The sequence below is a fragment of the Hyaena hyaena genome, unplaced genomic scaffold (assembly GCF_003009895.1).
Source record: "Hyaena hyaena isolate Hyena2069 unplaced genomic scaffold, ASM300989v1 scaffold_302, whole genome shotgun sequence".
Classification (NCBI taxonomy): domain Eukaryota; kingdom Metazoa; phylum Chordata; class Mammalia; order Carnivora; family Hyaenidae; genus Hyaena; species Hyaena hyaena.
This window is the reverse complement of record NW_024080936.1, coordinates 671,960-690,029: the sequence shown is the minus strand read 5'-3', so window position 1 is coordinate 690,029 and position 18,070 is coordinate 671,960. Positions and strand designations below refer to the sequence as shown.

Genomic DNA, 18,070 nt, shown 5'->3' with positions numbered 1-18,070 from the left:
TGTGCCCCAGACTTGGGGAGGGTCCTGTCAAGGCCAAGCTCAGGCTTGGCTCCTGGCCTGTGTCTGGCACCCCTGGTCCAGCACCCACTGCCTGCAGCCCAATGACCCCCGGCCCGGCACCCGCTGCCTGCTGCACACGGCCTGACCCGCCGGGTGAGTCCCCACGGCTCAGGGTCAGTGCCAGCGCCCTTCCACCTTCAAAGGCCACCGTACCAGGGAAGAAGCTAAAAACACGTGGGAGAAGCTTCTTACTAAATAATGAACTGGACCAAATCTGCCTGCCACTCCGGCTCTAAGGGTCTTCCGCGGGGCATCAGCCCGGCGCCCAAGGCTCCCACCTGTCCCTACTTCCCAGACGGGGAACTGAGGCCGGGGTCATGCCGGGTCTTAAGCTGCGCAGGAAGTCAACCAGGAGCCAGAGGCTCCAACCTGGCCCCTGGCCGTGTCCAGCGTGTGTGGTGGCGTGCGGGGGGCATCGAGGTACCCAGAGGGGCTGAGAGGGTCCTGGGCCGTGGGTCTGGGCACCCCCACCTGGCACAGGCTGGAGACCCTCTGCGGTGACCCCCATGTGCATGCAGAAGTGCTAGTGCACGTCCCGCGTGCATCGCACATGTGTGACTGTCGGTGTCGTGTACCGGGCCCACGTGCACACAGGGGCCCCTAGCCCGCAGCCCCCAGGCGGGGCCTTTCATCTCAAGCTGACGGGACCCTCTCCTGGCTTTTCGCCACTGAGAGCTTCCTGCTAATAGTGCATTAACCTCGGCGGGCGGGGGCTGCCAATTACTCATGCTGGGGGTGTGGGCGCACCCCACCGTGCCCGGACTGGGGTGGGCACGGCCGGGCTTGGGGGGCTGGGGGGCAGGCAGCGTGTTCCCAGCTCCGGATGGCAGAGCTCGGGGTCTCTCCTGACCTCATTAGAGTAATTAATGTGTCTTTTGAAGCTCACAAATTCGCTCAGAGCTGTGGGAAAGGGGCGCAGATCACAGGGCGGCAGAGCCGGGGACGGTGTCTGCGTGCCTGTTAAAAGCGTGTCCCAGTGGGTCTGATGCAGAGAGAGGCAGACGGACCGAGAGACAGACTGAAACCAAGACCAAGTGGAAGAGGCCGTGCAGACGGAGAAACACAAACGGAGCCAAGCGGAGGTCCAGAGTCAGAGAAAGAAACGCAAAGGCAAAACCAGAGACAGAGACGTCGAGGGAGACCCGGGGGAGCGGATGGAGAAGGTGCCAGAGCCCTTGGCGCAGGGTGTGGGACGTCTCCGGGGCCTGACGTTTTCCACCTTCCCCAGATGACCTGCTGGCCTGTCAGGGCAGGACCCTCCCAAGAACAGTGCGGGAGGAGCAGTCAGGGAGGGCTTCCCGGAGGCAGGAGAAGGGTGAAACGTGAGCAGACGTGGGGTGTGGAGGAGGCCGAGCGCTGCTCAGGGAAGCAGACGAGGGCCCTGAGCAGAACACCCCGGCTGGCGAGAGGGCCGACCAGCTGGGCCTGGTGGAGATGGCTTCTCTGCCCCCTGGCAGCAGGCGTGGTAGGGAAGGTCAGCTGGCCTGAGAGGCGGATGGGCCCAAGGGGCTGACAGGCCCCGAGTAGGCAGCGGGCTCAGCCCACACCGAACATGGGGACGAGGTGGGGCTCAGGACGAAGCACGAGACACGGAGACCCCAACGGGGCGACCTGCCCACCTGCACCAGTTTGGCTCCATCTTCCTCCCCCCCAACCTTCTACCTGCCGGCAGGGAAGAGGCTGGGCGGCACAAGGCTGCCACCTAGTGGCCGCTCCTCACGATGGCATGGCTGGGGCCGCTCGGGCCAACGGGGAGCCCCTCCCCTCTGACGCTCCACCACCAAACTCCAGAGGGTGGGGGTGTCAGACCAGAAACAGAATCCACCCAGAACAGCAGCTCTCGAGGAAAAAAGGCCCAAAGAGAAACCCACCAAACTCCACGCCGGGGATGCGGGCCCGGATGCCCAGGATGGGGGCTCAGGTCCATCAGCACTTCCGCAGGAGCCCGAGGGGGAAGGGCATAGACAGCAGGGTCCTAAGGCTGCAGCCGCCCCAGCCCCCCTACACGACTGCCCCAGAGCTCGTCGGGAAACACCCCCAGAGGTGCTGGTGGTGTGAGCAGGGTCAGGTGGGGACGGCCCTCGAAGGGCTCCACGTTTAAGGTGGCACAGAGCAGGGAGCCCTGAGCAAGGACCGGAACACAGTTCTCTGGGCAGAGACAATGACCGCCAAGGCCTTCATCCAAGCAGATGAGGGCAGGTCTCCTCCTCTCCGTGCACCTCGTGGGATTCCTCACTGGGCCCCAGGGCAGCTGGGGACAAGTCCAGAAGAGCCAGTTTGGTCATAGAGGGGAGGACGGAGGCCTCGATGGAGCCCCGCTCTGTTGCCCACCCACAGCTTACGCATTAGCACCCAGGGTGGCGCCCCACGCAGACACGAGTGCCGGCCACAGAACCACGCTGCCTTTATTGCCTCCAGCCCAGTGGGGAGATGCTCCCAGACAGGCCCTTGGGTCCCGGCCTCCCCTGCCTCATCCCCGAGGAGCGGGGTCAACAGCACAGGTCACCGTCCCGCCAGTCTCAGAGTCCTGCGTGAGGACTCCGGGGCCTCTCTGGCTCCCGCCCACCATCCTGGACAGCGCCGTCTGGGCGAAGGGCAAGGCGGCCCCCGGCAGAGCGGGCGAGCCGGGCAGGACCCACAGGAGTTCGCGGGGGCTGCGTCACAGCCAGCAGGCGGTCAGTGGGTGGGGCCAGTTCGTCTCCTGTCCTCTCCCCAGAGCTTCTGAAAATGCCGCTTCCCTGACCTGAGCATCTGGAAGGGAAGCGGGCGGATGAGACCCCACCGTCCCTGCGGTTCACTCGAGGGGTGAACAGAGGCCCCATCTGCGCGGCCCCTCTACTCCGGTCCACCGAGATCTAGCGCCCCCAGCCTGCTGGGCCCTGTTCTGCCCACCTCGGGGGGAGAAGTCCCTCACTGGGAAACCAGAACCGCGGCTGCAGCCTCCATCCCGACACACCGGGGTTGGACAGGCCCTCACTCCTGCCCAGGCCCTGTTGCCAGCTCTGCGTCCCGCCGGCAGCGCCCCGCTGCTCATTCTCCACCTGACGCAGCTCGGCCTTCGCGGTCGGGCCGAGAGCAAGTGCCCACCGGTTCAAGCGCTGCAGCCTGTTCCCATCTCAAGGAAATGGCTGGGGCGCCTGGGGGCCTCAGTCAGTTCGGCATCAGACTGCGGCTCAGGTCAGGACCTCACGGTTCGTGAGTTCGAGCCCCGTGTCAGGCTCTGTGCCAACAGCTCAGAGCCTGGAGCTGCTTCAGATTCTGTTTCCCGGTCTCTCTGCCCCTACCAAGCTTGAATTCTGTGTTTTTCTTTCTCTCTCTCTCTCAAAAAAATCAATAAACATTTAAAAAAATTAAAGAAATGAAAAGAAAGGGCTACTCGGGGCAGGGAGGGGCTGCCCTGCCCCCGTGCATCCCCGCAACAGGAAGGCCCGCGCCGGGAGGGCACGGACCCTGGCGGGCTGGCGGCCCCCCCGACGCGCCGACCGGCCCCGCAGGCGACGGGACGGGGGGCCTGCGCTACCATCTCAGATTCCTCGTCTCAAAGACGATCTCCTCGTCGCTCTCCAGCGAAGCCATCTCCGTGGGGTCCTCCGTGTTGGCCAGAAGGCCGTACCTCTTCCGCTGTGGCTTCTTCAACCTGGAAGCAGACCTAGGCAAGCTCAGGGGCCATCCTGGGGTGCGTCCCTGGGGTGGCAGACGCCCTATCTGCCAGGGCCCGGGGTCCTCCTCTGCCAGACCCACGACGCCCTCTGTGGAGCTTCCGGCCTGAAGTGTGTGTTTCTGTCGCCTGGTAACCACCAGTGAGGTGCACCTGCGTGAGCGACAAAGGCGCCCCCCCCCCCCACGCCGGGCAGCTCCCACAGCGGAGGCCCCGGGCCAGGGCCCCCGGCAGCAGGGCGGGCGGGGTGGCCGCCTCAGACCACCGGGGAGCGCGTGAGAGCGCGGCCCGCGCAGAAGGCCGCTCCCGGCCCCCAGCCCCGCCGCGGACGCGTCCGCAGCACGTACTCGGCGCAGCCCCGGTGGGCTGGCGGGGCTCTCTGGGCACGGCCGGCCGTGCGTGACAAAGGCCTCCGAAGAACAGCCCCGGAAAGGAGGCCGCACCGGGAAGCCCCCGCCGCGGGGCCGCGGGGCCGGAGACAGCCCTCCACGCTCCGTCGGCAGAACAGAGAAACGGCACGCGGCCTCCGCGGCCCGCCGTGGGGAAGGACGGGAGGGGGGAAGGCCGGGGTCGCAAGCCCGGATCCCGCCCGGAAGGCCACCCCGATCCGATCCTCGGGGTGCAGCAGCGCCCCCGCGACCGGAGGTGGCGGGGTTGACGTCACCGCCGGGCCCCACCCACCCCAGTCACGTGACGGCCGGGCACCGCGCCCGCCACTCCGCCCCGCGGGGGGCGGGGCTTTGCGGCCAACACGTGGGGCGCGAGGCGCACGCTGACTGGCCGCGCCGGGCGGCTTGCGCCTGACGCACCTGAACGCCCGGATGAGGAAGTAGAGCGCGGCCAGGCCGCTGAGGCCCGTGAGCACGTAGAAGGAGCGCAGCAGCGGCGAGCCCAGCGACTCCGACGGGAGCGAGTGCGTGCTGTTGTGCGGCGGGCCCGGCTGGCTCCCGTTCGTCACGGCGGGCGGTGGCGACAGCGTGGCCTGCACGGGGCGCGGCGACGGGGGCGCGGCCTCCTCGGCCCCGCACAGCAGCGCCGACAGCAGCAGCGCCCGCAGCAGCAGCAGCAGGAGGGGCGGCGGCGGCGGCGGCAGCGCGAGCGGCCCCATGGCCCGGCTGAAGCGGTGGCTGTGCCCCGCCCGCGCGAGCAGCTGTCATTCACTGGCGTGGGGGCGGCCCCAGCCAATGGCTCGCGGGCGTGGGGCCTACCGCCCGCCGGCGCCCCGCCCCCTACCTCGCCTAACGCTGGCGCTCGCGGGCGTGGCCCACAGCGCCCCGCCGGCTGCGCGCGCACCTCGGGCTGCAGGCCCCGCCCCCGAGCCCACACCTCGTCCCGGAGCGGCTCCCGCAGGCACAGTGGCGCCAAAAGACCCGCGTGGGGGACGAGGCCACACCACGCAGCGCGGCCTGGCGGACGAGGCCACACCACGCAGCGCGGCCTGGCGCAGCGCTCTCTGCACCCTCCGTCCGAGCCAGAGCGCTCACCCTGGTGGGGGGCCAACGCTCTGGGGGAAGAACTGTGGACACTTAGGCGCCCCCTCCCACAGCAGGAGCACCCCAGGGCTGAAGGCAGTGGAACCAAGGGTCAGGCCCAGGGCTCTGCACCCCCAGAGGAGGGTGCAGAAGACAAGCAGCCCGGGAAGCAACCTCGCCCTGCGGGGAGCACAGATGGGAGGCTCTGGGGGTCACCCTGCCAAGACCCTGGGAGACAGGTGCCCGCCTCAGATGGGGGGGCCTGTGCCCCTCACAACCGGAGAGAACCGCCCAAGGGGACAATGCAGTGACCAGGTGGTCTTTCTGGCTTGGGCCCGGCTTGTGCCCCGACAAGAGCAAGAAGCTTTCCCCAGTGGACTTTCCCCCAAATCCCTGGCGCCTCCCCCCCCCCCCATGCCCAGCTGCCCGGCCACTTCCCAAGCCAGACTCGGATTTCTGTGTGGACACACCAGCCCTTTATTTAAAGCCGACTTCCGGGTCCTGCTCCCGCCGAGGGGGAGTCCTGGCTGCGGGGAGGTGCCTGGGCCACAAACGCGTCTGTCCTCCAGGAGCAACTTGGGTCCCTGGCACCTCGGCCTCCCCAGTGAGGGGCCTGTGGGAAGATGAACAGGGGAGAAAAGGCGAGCTGGCCACAGGGGAGCCCTGCAGAACGCTGTGCCCCTTCCACCGGCGTTACAGCGGGGGCAGAGCAGGAAAGGAGGCCCCGCCAGAGGGGCCAAACACCAGGGCCAGAGGGCCTCCCATCACCCGCCCTAAAAAGCACTCACAGGGGATAGGGTTTGAAGAGCGGTGGCTGCGCCTCTGGCTCTCGCTTCCAGATGAGGTCCCTTCTGGGACAGCGACCCCCACTCCTCACTGCTCTCTGGCCGCGCTTCCAACTCACGCTGGCTTCCCTTCAACCTGCCAAAGCAAAGAAGCATTATGCCCAGGGTCTTGGCCACAGGTCACATCTGTCCCTCCTCACCTCCCCTGAAACCATCCACAGCTCCTACAAGGGTCTCAAACTAGACATCGGGGCCGTCCCGGCAGAGGCGCCGTCCCGGGCTGGCGTGCCCAGGGTGGGCCTGTGCCTTCCAGCTGGGCCGGGCCGCGTTCCACCCTTAAGCAGAGCCAGCTACCCGATTGGGATGGAGCTGCTTAGAGAACGGTGTGGGCTCTGGGAAAAACTCATGGCGGCAACAGACATCTGAGAAAGCTAGCTGGGCGCCTGAGGGAGGGAGGTCTGGAAAAGACTGTCAATTGATGAACAAAAATTCCAAAAGGCAGGGCGTTCGGTGGTCTCCAATCCTGCTTATGGAGCGAACCTACTCTTGCAGCAGGACTGCCCAGGCCGCTCGCCTGGCTGCAGGCGGGGAAGGGCAAATGGCCGAGGTCTGACTTTAGTTCTAGTTCGACTTAAAAAAAATTAAAAACTTTTATAAAAAAGGAAAGAAAAATGGAAAAGGAAAAACAGTCAAAGGAACATTCCCCAGGTACATAAGTTTTACTCTCAAACGAGCTCTCGACAAGAGGAGGGATGCGGACACGAGCAAAAGGAGTTACCTCGAATTACAGGGCTACTTCCACATATGAGCTAGCCAAGGGAGCAGCTTGCGTCTCAGAGGTTTCTGTTGGGCGCACAACACTTCTGTCCTCCGAGGCTGCAGCTTCCATAGGCTAGCGGTGACGGCTCAGAACGTGTAAAGCAGCGGCAGAGCTAGCTAACGAGCCGGTCAGTCTGCGGTCGCCCGGGGACGCTGCCTGCCGACCGCCGTCTGGCCTGCTCCTCAACTACGGCAGTCTGGGTCGCCGTCACGTGCCCGAGTGTCCACCGTCCCCCGCTAAGCTGCCCACCCCGTCGCCCGCCTACACGCCTCACTGGGACCGATGGCGGTCAGCTGTCACGAGGGGCCCGGCCAGCGCCCGTCTACCGTGCCTTCCCTGTCCAGCTCTCCAAGGGCCTCAGGCGGGACCAGCAGACCTACTTCTCGAACTGCCCTTTCTGCTCTGTTCTGACTGCCTCGAACCCAGAGCAGGGAGTGTGTTGTGCAATGAAAGGGAAATTGTCAGAGCAAGGTTCGTTTCAGACGGTCTTTTAATCGGCTTCGTAAAGCCAAAGAAAACTGCGTACAAGAGTTCCTTAACCACTTCAAATACAACATCAATGGGTGACGCGTACGTCTTCTAGTAAAAAAAGACAATATAAATAAACATTTTCAAGAACCTCTCGAAGGGACACCTGCAACTCTGCTGTGGGTCATCCACAGCACGGAAGGGCCGGCCGGGCCAGGCCCGGGGCACCCCTGCCACTGCCCCAGCATGGGTCCTACCACGCTACACGCAGAAACGGTACACAGAGCTGGAAAAAAGCCAAGCTCGCTCAGCTTCCAACAAAAAGCGGATTCGGAGTCCGTTCGATCTTAAAGTGAAGTGAATCGGGGCACCCGACCTCACAGGCCTAACCCCACTAAAAAGAGAAAAAAGGCAACACGACCAAAACCAAAACCCACGCAACCCCCAAAGATTTCCTAAAAAACTTACGGCTCGTGGTAAAAAGAAAAAAGTAAAATCTGAAGTGCTTTTCAGAACATTTTAAAACCCTTAAAAATGGACAATGCTTCCTGAAGAAGAGAAATGTAGGAATGAAGCCATCTGGGGGTCAGAAGCAGTCAGGCTGTGTTTGACAAGATCAGAACGGATAGGACTACAAAAGTGGGGTACAAGGAGGTGTGTTCACTACACATGAACGATTCAGCGAAGCTCCCAAAATCTTTAAATCTACAGCCATTGGAAGGACGATCTTGAGCAGGAAGGATTTTTACTCGTTGTGTGTAGCTGAGAACAAGAAGCAGGGACAGTGTAAAGGCACTGAAGCACGCGACAAGACGCAGCATCCACTCCCAGGGCCAGACCTGGAGGGCACGGCCCCTCAGCCTCAGGAGTCACCCCCCCCCACCAGCTGAGGGCGGGGCGCAGGCGGGGCGCACATGCACTTCTGCCGCCTGCTCGGGGGAGGGGGCCCTCACTCTCCCTTTCCTTCTTGGTCACTATGGTTCTGCCTTTGTCTTGTGGTAGAAATGTCTGCTGGCACAGAGACCGAGAGGGCAGTTTTGTCCCTTATGGGCAAGCACGGTGACAAAGTCTGAGTGTCGCTTGCAGAGGGCGCCAAGGCTTACTGAGCTCCCACTGCAGGCCCTGGCAGCGTGGTGCCCTCGGAGCGTGACTTACCGTAACTGTCGTAGCTGTCTCTGTAGGACCCGCCCGAGCTCCTGTCACCATAGCCGCCACCCTGACTCCTGCTGCAAGAAAGACACTTCAGGCCACTTACGCCGGCGGCAGCAGCAGAGCGCCTGCCCTATGCCCACCCGCGCACCCCTCACCTGCTGTAGTAGTCTCTGGAGCCTCCATAGCCCCCACTCCTGGACTCGAACCGGCTCCCTCCGTACCCTCGGTCCCCTCCTCCTGCAGGCAGGGACAGGTGAGCGCCAGCGCCTACCAGCTGTGTCCCCACCGTGTTCCCAGGGGACCCAGGCCCTGAGCGTGGCACTAACCTCTGGAGAACCCACGGCCCCGGCCTCGGCCCCCTCGGAAGAAGCCCCGGCCCCCAGCAGAGCCACCTCGGTACCCGCGGGATCGGTTGTCGGAGGACTTGCCGGCCTGGTCCACTCGGATCTGCCGCCCGTCCACAGACTGGAAACAGAGACCTGCACAGGTTAGCCTGTGCTCCTCACCCTCCGAGGCGGGTCCCACCTGCCAACTCGCACCCTGTGTGGCCCCAAGCAGCAGCCCTCACCTTCCCGTTCATGGCCATCATGGCGTCCTTGGCATCGTCGATGTTCTCAAATGTGACAAACCCAAAGCCTCGCGACCGCTGGGTCTCCCTGTCTTTCACGACCACCACTGCATAGGAGAAATCGGGAGTCAGCACCCAGCCCTCCCCGCCGCAGCCCCGCTCCGCCGACCCCGCACGGCCGCACCTTCCGAGATCTGCCCGTATTTTGAGAAGACCTGCTCCAGCGACTGCTCGTTGGTGTCAAAGCTCAGCCCTCCGACGAAAAGCTTGCCTTCGTCTGATGCCATGGCGGCCTGTGGCAAACGCTGTTGAATTCCTCACCGGACCCTCCAGGGCTTCCCTGCCCCCCTCCTCCTTGCACAAGCCACAGAGGCCTGTCGGGTGAGCCCTGGAATGCTCCCTCTGCCCCCTCAAATCCACGCCCAGGGCTTCTAAATTCCAGCCAGCCCTTCATTCCTGGGCCACCGGGCCCCTCGCTCCTTTGCTGTGCGCCGCCCCGCTCCGCCCCCGCAGCCCGGGGGCCCCCGGGGGCCGCCCTGGCTGCGCGGCTCCAGCGTTTCGCCCGGTCTCAGGGAATGCTTAAGGCTGGACACGGAAGGCAGGCGTCGCCCTCCGCCGCCACCGGCCGGGTGCACCTCGGGGTTTCCCCTTTGTGCGCGGGTCCGGACTTACTCCCAACCTGACCATCGGGGTGGGGAGTGTCAGAGTGCTTGGTCCACTGTGGGGCGCCTGAGGGGGTGGGGTGGTGACTGGGCACTGAGCGCGGGCAGAAGCTCCGATGTGGAGCCCGGCGTGTGGGGCCGACTCCTGACGGGCTGGGGGGAACCTCCGCCCAAGAGCTCCGGAGACACAGGCCAGAGCGCGACGCGGACTGCGCCAGAACTGCGCTCGGCTCGCGCGCCTCCAACGGGACACCGGGAGCGCCGGGCCGGGCCACGCAAAGTGGCCCCGCCCACCGCCGCGCGCATGCGCCCCGCGCACGCCCTGCGCCACTCCATCCGGGCACCCGACACTCCCGCCATTTCGCTGGGCGCTGCTGCGCGCTCGCGGCCGCCATTTTGCGGTGGCGTCCCGGTCGCGGAGGGCCTGGCCCGAGGGAAAGACGCCCTTCGGCCGCAGCTTGGCCCGGTGTCCCGCTGCCCATCGCCGCCTGCGGGGCGGACTCCACCCCGGGCCCGCCCCGGCGACGCCCCCGCCCAGAGGCGTGACGCCGCCGCCCCGCCTCCTCCGGCCGGCCGCAGGCCGCTCGCCGCCCCGGGCCCGCGGAGCCGGCGCCGCCAGGGCCCTCACCACTGAGCCGGGAAGGTCCCTGACGCAGGCGGGAACAAGGCGCAGCACACCGAGCCAAGCCTCCTAACGCGCGAGTGAGGGGGGGGCGCCGAGTGCCCGGCCTTAAGTACGCCGCCGCGGGACCCCGCCCCCCCTAACCGCGCCAGCCAATCCGAGGGCTCGGGGGCCGCAGCCGTACTTCATATTCATGAGTGGGGGCCGGTCCTGTCTTGGCCCCGCCCCCTCGCGCGCGCGCGCGGGTGCCGGACGCGGTAGTTGGCGGGGACGCGCCCGGTCCGCAGTCCCCCGCCCGCGCTCAGGGGGCGTGGCCTGCGAAGCGGGGAGGCGGGGCTGACCCACTTCCACATGCCCGCCCCCATCCCCACCTTCCGGCCGGAGGCGAGTAACAAAAGGGCCTCTGGAGGCCAAGGGTCCAAACCTCTTGGGGATCCCCTGCTGTGCTCCAGCCATCGCTGACACGTCAGCCTTAGCCAGGTCCCCATACCCACCGGAGCCCCAGCTGTCAGTACATCTGAACCCTGACATCATTCTGATACACTTGCCCACGTAACCCATACGCTGGCACTCCCGGGAACCCACCCTCCTGAAGACACCACTTCACGTAGTGGGCCCCATGGCCCGCCCAAACTCCGAGACTGAGACAGCCCCACTTCATCGACCCCAGTATTCGCCAAGATCCTAGTTCCTCCTCCTTCCCTACTTTGGGGCACCCCAACTTCACCCAGCCTAGGTTGCCTACAGACCTGCACCAGCACCCACACCTAACTTCCACCCCAACCCTGACTTTTCTTCTTGGTGTGGCACCCACAGCCCCACACTCACCTTGACAGACGCTTGTGCATTCCAGCCCCAGACTGCAGGCCGACCCCAACCTGGGATTCAACCCCACCGCTATGGCCAGCACTACACCCCAACATTCATCTCAGCCCGCCAGCGTGTGCCCCAGCCCCCCGCCAACACTTCGTCCTGTACCCCTTGCTTGCGGCAGAGGATGGGGGGCGGCGAGCAACGCTCTGCTCCTTCCCCTGTGGCTTTTTCCTGTCCCTCTCCGGGGTTTCCAAGATCTTTGCTATCAAGGAGAACGCAGAGACCCTCACCCCCAAGATTACTCCTGGGGAGTCCCAAGGCCATTTTATGGGAGCCTCTTTGTGGCTACCATTTGCTGCCTGCCCAGGTTTGGCTTATGTTGTCTCCTGTGGTCCTGGACCCCTCCATGGGGTGGAAAAAACTAGTGCAGAACCCTGGCTGCCCAAGCTCTGCTCTAGGAAGTTTCCAGGGGGTGGACCCTATGTAGAAGAGTTGGGATTTGGGAACAGAGACTTCCCCCCGCCCCTTTCTTGCCCACCCAGAGAAGTTCCAGTCCCACGCAGGCCTCAGACTTGCTCCCACCCTCAGGTGGGTCCAGCTGACAAAGGGACACCGGCAAGGACACGGTCGCCCATGACAAGGTTGCTGGGACCCCTCTCAGCCCAGGAACCCCCTCCCCCAGAGCAGCTCGTGAGTCATCGCCACCCCCTCTGCACCTCACCACCCCATGCCACAGCCCTCCCATACGACTCCCCGTCAGACACAGCCTGCTGCTGCGTCAGCCTCTCACGCAGGGTGGTTATTAAAAGGAGCAAAAAGACATCAGCTCTCAGCTCCCTCTGCCTTCCGCAGCCCGTGGCGGAGGGGGTGGGGGAGCAGCAGCCGGGCATGCCCAGCCCAGGAACCATGCCCCGCCGCCGTCTCTGATATGCTCCCCTGGCCAGTCAGGTCAGCGGCTCCTTGCTCCAGCCCGGGACAGGGTGTCTCTGCAATCAGGGTGGCCCGGAATCATCTTCTGCTCCCAGGCCCCCCCACCCACTATTCTGTAGTTCTGAGTCGGCCTTCTGCTTCTGTGAAGTGCTCTGTTCGTTCGTTCATTCATTCATTCCGCCAGCACACTGTTATTAAGTGTTTACTATGAGTCGTTGCTGGGTTACCAGTCTCCGTGTATACCCACGACCGGCCTGGGTCCCCATCACAGAATAGACCCATACCTGGGGACACCTGTCGCCAGGTGCATCTGCTCTGGGCATTGTGTGCAGACCGTGAGCTTGCATCTCAGGTGTGTGGCCTGCCTCCGTACCTGTGTTTCTGTGGTCTCCTGCATCTGCGTGTCCGCGGCGGCGGCAGGGGCCTCCAGGGGGCTCGGGCCCACCTCGCCGCTGCTGTGACCGCTCGCCACGCTCTCCCCGAAGACGCGAGGGGGCGCTGCGGCCTCGCTGTCTCCCCCGCCGGGGGCTCCTGGCCCCGCCGCGCTCTCCGGCGTGGGTGGGTGGCTGGGTCTTCGTCCCGCCCACGGGCCTGCCCCCGCGCCGCTGCCAGAGCGCCGGGAAGTGGGTGGTGGTGGCGGGGGTGGAAGGATGGGGCTCAAAATAGCCCAGGGCACGGGAGAGGCTGCTATTCGCGGCCCGGACGCGCGGTGCTCGCCGCCTGCCCGGCGGGACTGGGATTAGGCCGGGGGGGCCCCGTCGGCGCTTTCACAAATCACTTCTCCTCGGGCGGTCGCCGCGCCTGCCTTCGGGACCACGGGAGACCACTTTCCCCCGAGGTCCGCCGCCCCTGGGGCTGAACGCCCCACCCTCGGCGTCGCCGTGGGGACGAGGCGGGGTCACCTCGCTCCCGCGGCGCCCCCTCGCGTTCCCGCCGGGCCGCTGGACGCCGGGTCCTCCCCCGACCCTGGTTAATGACCGGGCGGGAGGCGGTAATGAGCGTCTGGATCCCGGGCGGGCGTGGCCGGGATGAAAGGCGTGGGGGGGGGGGACCCCTCAGGCCGCGTAATTATCGCCCCCTCCCGGCCGGCCAAGCGGGGGCGGGGGCGCGCACCTGGCGGCCTCCCGGCGGGGGCGCGCAAGTGGGACAGACCTGGCCGAACCCGCAGGGCCCAGAGCCAGGGTGGGGGAAGCGGAGCCCGGATGAGTGTGCGCGTTGCCAGGTGTGGTGCACATGTGCGCCGGTGGCTGCGGAGTCGTGGGTAAACAGACGCAGCGCGGCCGGGAACTGCGCTGTGCCGATGCGAAACTGGGGCTGAGTGTGCGCGCGCGGATATGGAAGTGTGTGCAGGGAACGCACACTCAGGAACCTGCCTGCACGGCGCTCCGTGTGAGCCAGGCGGGCCTCAAGCACACGCATAAGGGATATGGATGTGGGCCCGGTGACGGACAGGTCTGGGCGTGTGGGACCTGGGGGAGTCAGGGCTCACCGAGCAGACGCGCCGGAGGCTGGGGGCGTCGCGCACGCCCCGGGGGCAGAGACGAGGGCGCCCTCTGTGTCAGCAGCGGCCAGGGTCTCCCGGGGCGGACGGCAGCTACAGGGGCCAGCAGCTGTTTGCTCCCGTGGGGAGCTGGAAGGGGCTGCATCCTGGCCTCTGTTTCCCTCCTGCTCCTGGGAAGGGGTCTCCACAGTGGAGGAGGATGTGGGGGACCGGGGAGGGGGGGCGGAGCTCCCCGTGACTCAAGGCCCAGGCGCGAGAAGGCCGCCACTCCTCCGCCCTGATCAGGCTCCCATCCCGGGCACACGCAGGCCAGGCGGTGCATGGTTGGTGACCAGTCTGTACCGCGTGCGGGAGGATGTGGGCCGCCCGGCCCACCCCTGTAAGGGCAGAGGCCCGGGGGAGACCCGTCCTGGCCCTGCCCCTGGGGTTACACACATTTGTTCTTCTCTCCTCATGACGCTCCAGAGGTTCGGGCGCTGACCCTTTCCTTTCTACCGAGGGACCCTCAGGCGCAGGGGTGGTGTCACGTACACAGGGGGACCCGTCCCCGTCAGACACACGCGCACAACCTACGTCAGGTGCCTATGAAATGCCAGAGCCGGGACACCCCCAGGGGTGGGAGGAGCACCCCAGCGAGTGGCCCATCCACTCACGTGACCTGGACCCCACACTCCAGATGTCGCCCACGCACAGGCTCCCCGCAGGCACAAGGAGGGCGGAGGGGCCCCCCGGGGCTTGTGGCGTCTTCATGGCAACGCTGCAGTGGCGGCATTGCCGAGTGCCCTCTCCTACGGCAACACACGCGTGGACCTCCCAGCTCCCCTGAGGGCGAGCGCCGGCCAGGCGCCTCTTGGGGCCTCAGCTGCCCCGTCGGAGAAGTGGGTGTAGCAGCAGGGCTTCCTGGAGCCAGTGTGGGGAGTGAGGGGGGTCAGCCAGGGGCCAGAGCACACTGCGGACACTGGGGTTCTCTGCTCTTTCTTGTACCGCGGGACACACAGAAAATGGCCCGTGATACTCACACCCCCTTCCTCAGTGAGGAGGAAGCGAATGCACCCCCATCCCAACCTACCCCCAACCCGGACTGGCAGGTCTCTGCTCCTCTGGGGGCCCCCGCAGCCAGGGAGGGTGTGTGGGCAGCATGTGTGGCTGGAGCGACGGGTTTGTGTTTCAGGGAGGGTGCGCACAGTCTCTGAGGACCTGAGTTCCTGCCCCTGGCCGGGTGTGACTTTCAATTTTGCGGTTTTCTTAAGGGAGGTCTTGGTCCTGGGTGAGAGTGGGGGTGTCGTTGTTTTGAAAATCACACTGTTGATTGCGGTGGTGCTGGCATCAAAGTGCGGCCTGGGGCCTGTGTGTGTGTGTGTGTGTGTGGAGGGGGGTGCTGTGTACGGCAGAGCCCACCTGGAGCCTGGCATTCAGGTGGGATTCAGGATCTACCCCTTAACTGCTGAGGTGTTTTTCTCCGAGCAAAGGCGAAAAGGCAGGCTGGTGGGCCCAGTGTCTGCAGGGGGCCCTGCGTGGGAGCAGGGGTGTGCAGACTCTCCGGGAGGCCTGGGGGCAGTGTCTGGGGGGTGGGGCGGGAGGCAAGGTCTTGGCCAGCTGTCTGGGGCCTCCCCCTCCCCGCGGATGACCGCCTCCTCCCGAGGGGAACAGGGAGGGCGGGCGGCTCCGCCCACATTCCGGAGGAGTTAGGGGGTGCCCTCTAAGGCCCCAGACTGCACGCTGACCTCTGACCCAGACTGAGCCCACTCCCTCCAGCCTGGGCACCCAGCGCGTCGGCAGCTGCCTCCAGGGAGGGGCGGCCAGGCGCGGGTGGAGGCTGGAATGTGTGCCCGGGGTGAGGGAGGGGGCCCCAGAGAGGGGGCGGAAGTGGGGGAGGAGTCGGTGGGACAGAGACCCAGATAGCAACAGAGACAGACCAAGATACTGAGAAAGCCAAGGAGGAAGAGAAACAGAGAAAAGTAAAAAGAGAACCAGCCAGAGGCAGGAAAGGCAGATGCAGAAAAGGAAGGACACTGAGGGGCCGACTTGGGGAAACAGAGGCAGCCAGCCCTCGATGGAGAGCCAGCGGGAGGGCAGTAACGGGCAGGGCCCCAAGTGACAGGGCCCCGCCCCCACGCCAGGGCTGGGCTGCTCACCTGTCCCAGGTCACACGGGAGGCCGCCTGTCCCCTGCCCTCCCGGGGCTGGGCAGCAGTGGGTGGGGCTGGAGTCAAGACTCTTAGGTTGGGCCCCAGCACCCTTGGCTGTGGCTTGGTAACTCCCACTCCCAAGGCGCCCAGAGAGGTGGGCGGGTCCCGCGGGGCCTGGGGGGGGGGGGGTCTGTGCCCGCGGCACCTCCCTGGTGCCAGAGGTGCAGAAGTCGCCTCAGACCGGGCACTACTCACTCCCATCTCCCCAGGTGGTTCCTTGCCAGGGGCCGGTGCCCACCCTAAGCCAGGCCCTGATCCTGGCCTTTGGCCTTTCCAAACCGCGGAGCCGGCCCCAAGCAGAAAGCAATGACCCCAGTGACCTTCTTCTGCTTGCCCACATTGGTCTCAGCACCCGGGGACATCGCCCACCCGGAGCCAGGCCTCCAGTCCCGACGTCACGCCGTGGCAGCCACACCTGGGCACGCGGCCCGCCCGGCCGCCGACGCGGTGTCGGCCCGCCCGGCCTGGGGCTTGCGCCCTCCGCACCACGCAGAGGCTGGTCCTGTTCCCTGCGGGGGCTCCGGCTCAGGCAGGACTTGCTCCCCCTCCTCCGAACGCCTCGCTTCCTGCAGCCCCCTTGCCAGCCACCTCCCCGGGGACCGGAGGCCAGCTTCAGACAATGCCCCGTCTGTCCTTCCTCAGGCCCGTCGTCTAAGCGCAGGCCGAACGCCCAGCCGCGCGGCCACCCCTGCACGTTCCGGCCTCTGCTCGCCCCACCTGCTCCTCCTCCCTGCGCGGCGCTCTCCTCCCCAAACCACAGACTTGGGGAATCACCCCCTTTCAGGTCCTTCCTCCGTCGTCTCCTCTCCCCCAACTAACTTCGCAGCTGCCCCCCCAAGGACACCTGCTCGCGCGCCCCCAGGCCGTTGCACACGCTGTCTCCCACCTAAGGGCACCCCTTCCAACGCTTAGCAAACTCCTACAATTCCGTGGGCAAAGCCTCAGGCCAAGTGCTCTCGCGCTCGCCCTCCTGCGCTCCCCCAGCCCGGGGGCTGCGATGCTCCCCGAATCCGGAGGTCGCGTCACCGAATCGAGGAGGGGACAGCAGACAATGCCTGACGTGGAAGGAGGGGTGCGAGAGAACGCGCCGGTGCGGGGCTCCACGTGCGGCGCCCTCCGGGACGCCCCCTCTTCCGTCCCGGCGCGACCGAGCCGTCAGACCCTCGGCGCCCCTCCCGCCCCCAAGTTTGCAGACGCGCGACCGCAGGGAGGGGGCCGCACGCCTCCGCGCCGCGCTTGCGCACTCGAGCGGCCGGGCGCAGTCCCGCCCCCGGGCGTGAACGCCACGCGGTCATTGGCGCGTGCGGAGGAGCGAAGGACGCGGCCGCCACTGAGACGGCCCCCGCGGTGGGCGGGGCCCGCGCCTCCGGACGCAGGCTGGGGGCGGGCGGGGCTCCCGCCCCCCGGTGACGTCAGGCCCGTTTCGCGGCGCGTTGCCGTGGAAACCGCGATTCCATTTCTGCGGGTTTCCGGGGGCCACCCCCTCCCATTCAGCTTTTTCCTCAATGGGAGGAGGGGGCGGCGCAGGGCAGACTCCGCCCCCTGCGGTCTCCGCCGCCCCTGCCCGCGCAGGGCCTCAGTTTACCTTTGCTTCACTTGGCCTGGCCGGCAGCCCCTCTGACCTCAGCTCCCTTTGGCCGGGCACCTCCCCCTGGCTAGGTGTGTGCGCTGCACGCCCGAGTAGGGGGAGGAGGCCTATGGCCCGCAGCCCCCTAAAGGGTGTTGTTCTCCTAGGACCCCAGGGCAGGGCCGTGACCCTTGGACTCCCGGGCTTGGCGCCAGGAAGCGCCCTGAGGGGTGGGTTCCCGGGCAGCAGGGCAAGTGCCCCCCCTCCGCCCTGCAGGATTCAGCGTGTGATTCAGAGGGTGCCCCAGTTGACACCTTCCACATCCCCTACCCAGCCCTGCGGAGTCACCTGGGTACAGCTCTCAGCCCTGACCCCGGGGGCGGCTGCGTGGGCGGAAGTTTCCACCTGAGCAGTCTCGCCCACGCCTCCGGCCTGTGGCCCTCCATGCCTGCCGGACGTTCGTGCCCTTGACATAGAGGCCGGGAGGGACCAGCCTGCAATGCGCATCTTACCTTCCTGCGTGATTGTGTGCGTGTGTGTGGGTGTGTGAGAGACAGACTGGGCTGAGGGAGGGGCAGAAGGGCCTCCCAGAGATACTCCCAGGGCACTGCTGGGACAGTCCTAGGGCTTGCTCCTGGGATCCCTGGAGCCGGGGCTTGGAGGGCACGGCCGAGGGCTGTCGGAAATCTGCCCAGGAGTGGGTCAGCAATTTAACAAACACCCCTGATTCTCTAGTGCGAGTGGTGTTTCTCCTGCGCTTGGGGTTTTCTCATCTGTTAAACGGGAGTATAGTTAGTTCTGTGA

The 18,070-nt window shown here is 66.1% G+C and overlaps 2 protein-coding genes across 12 annotated transcripts; both read right to left on the bottom strand.

Moving 5' to 3' along the window:
* Positions 1-2,445: 2,445 nt before the first annotated feature.
* FAM174C (family with sequence similarity 174 member C) lies at positions 2,446-4,882 on the bottom strand. Of its 2 annotated transcripts, none has more exons than XR_005531056.1 (3): positions 4,528-4,882; positions 3,510-3,697; positions 2,446-2,811 (listed from the first exon to the last, which is right to left on the bottom strand). XR_005531056.1 is itself a non-coding variant. In XM_039248052.1 (3 exons), coding segments are annotated over exons 1-3 (417 nt in total). In that variant the 5' UTR covers positions 4,827-4,875; the 3' UTR covers positions 2,446-2,810. The 2 variants fall into 2 exon arrangements, 1 of the variants encoding a protein (XP_039103983.1); XM_039248052.1 differs by having other exon boundaries at positions 3,581-3,697; positions 4,528-4,875.
* Positions 4,883-5,643: 761 nt separating this feature from the next.
* Positions 5,644-10,363, bottom strand: LOC120242343 (cold inducible RNA binding protein). Of its 10 annotated transcripts, XM_039248042.1 has the most exons (9): positions 10,274-10,363; positions 9,168-9,276; positions 8,984-9,090; positions 8,742-8,894; positions 8,571-8,652; positions 8,419-8,489; positions 6,754-8,025; positions 5,979-6,111; positions 5,644-5,803 (listed from the first exon to the last, which is right to left on the bottom strand). In XM_039248042.1, the coding sequence occupies exons 2-7, from the start codon at positions 9,268-9,270 to the stop codon at positions 7,969-7,971; spliced, it is 573 nt and encodes a 190-aa protein (XP_039103973.1). In that variant the 5' UTR covers positions 9,271-9,276; positions 10,274-10,363; the 3' UTR covers positions 5,644-5,803; positions 5,979-6,111; positions 6,754-7,968. The 10 variants fall into 10 exon arrangements, with proteins under 10 accessions (XP_039103973.1, XP_039103972.1, XP_039103977.1 ...); XM_039248041.1 differs by having other exon boundaries at positions 5,979-8,025; XM_039248046.1 differs by lacking the exon at positions 6,754-8,025.
* Positions 10,364-18,070: the final 7,707 nt, after the last annotated feature.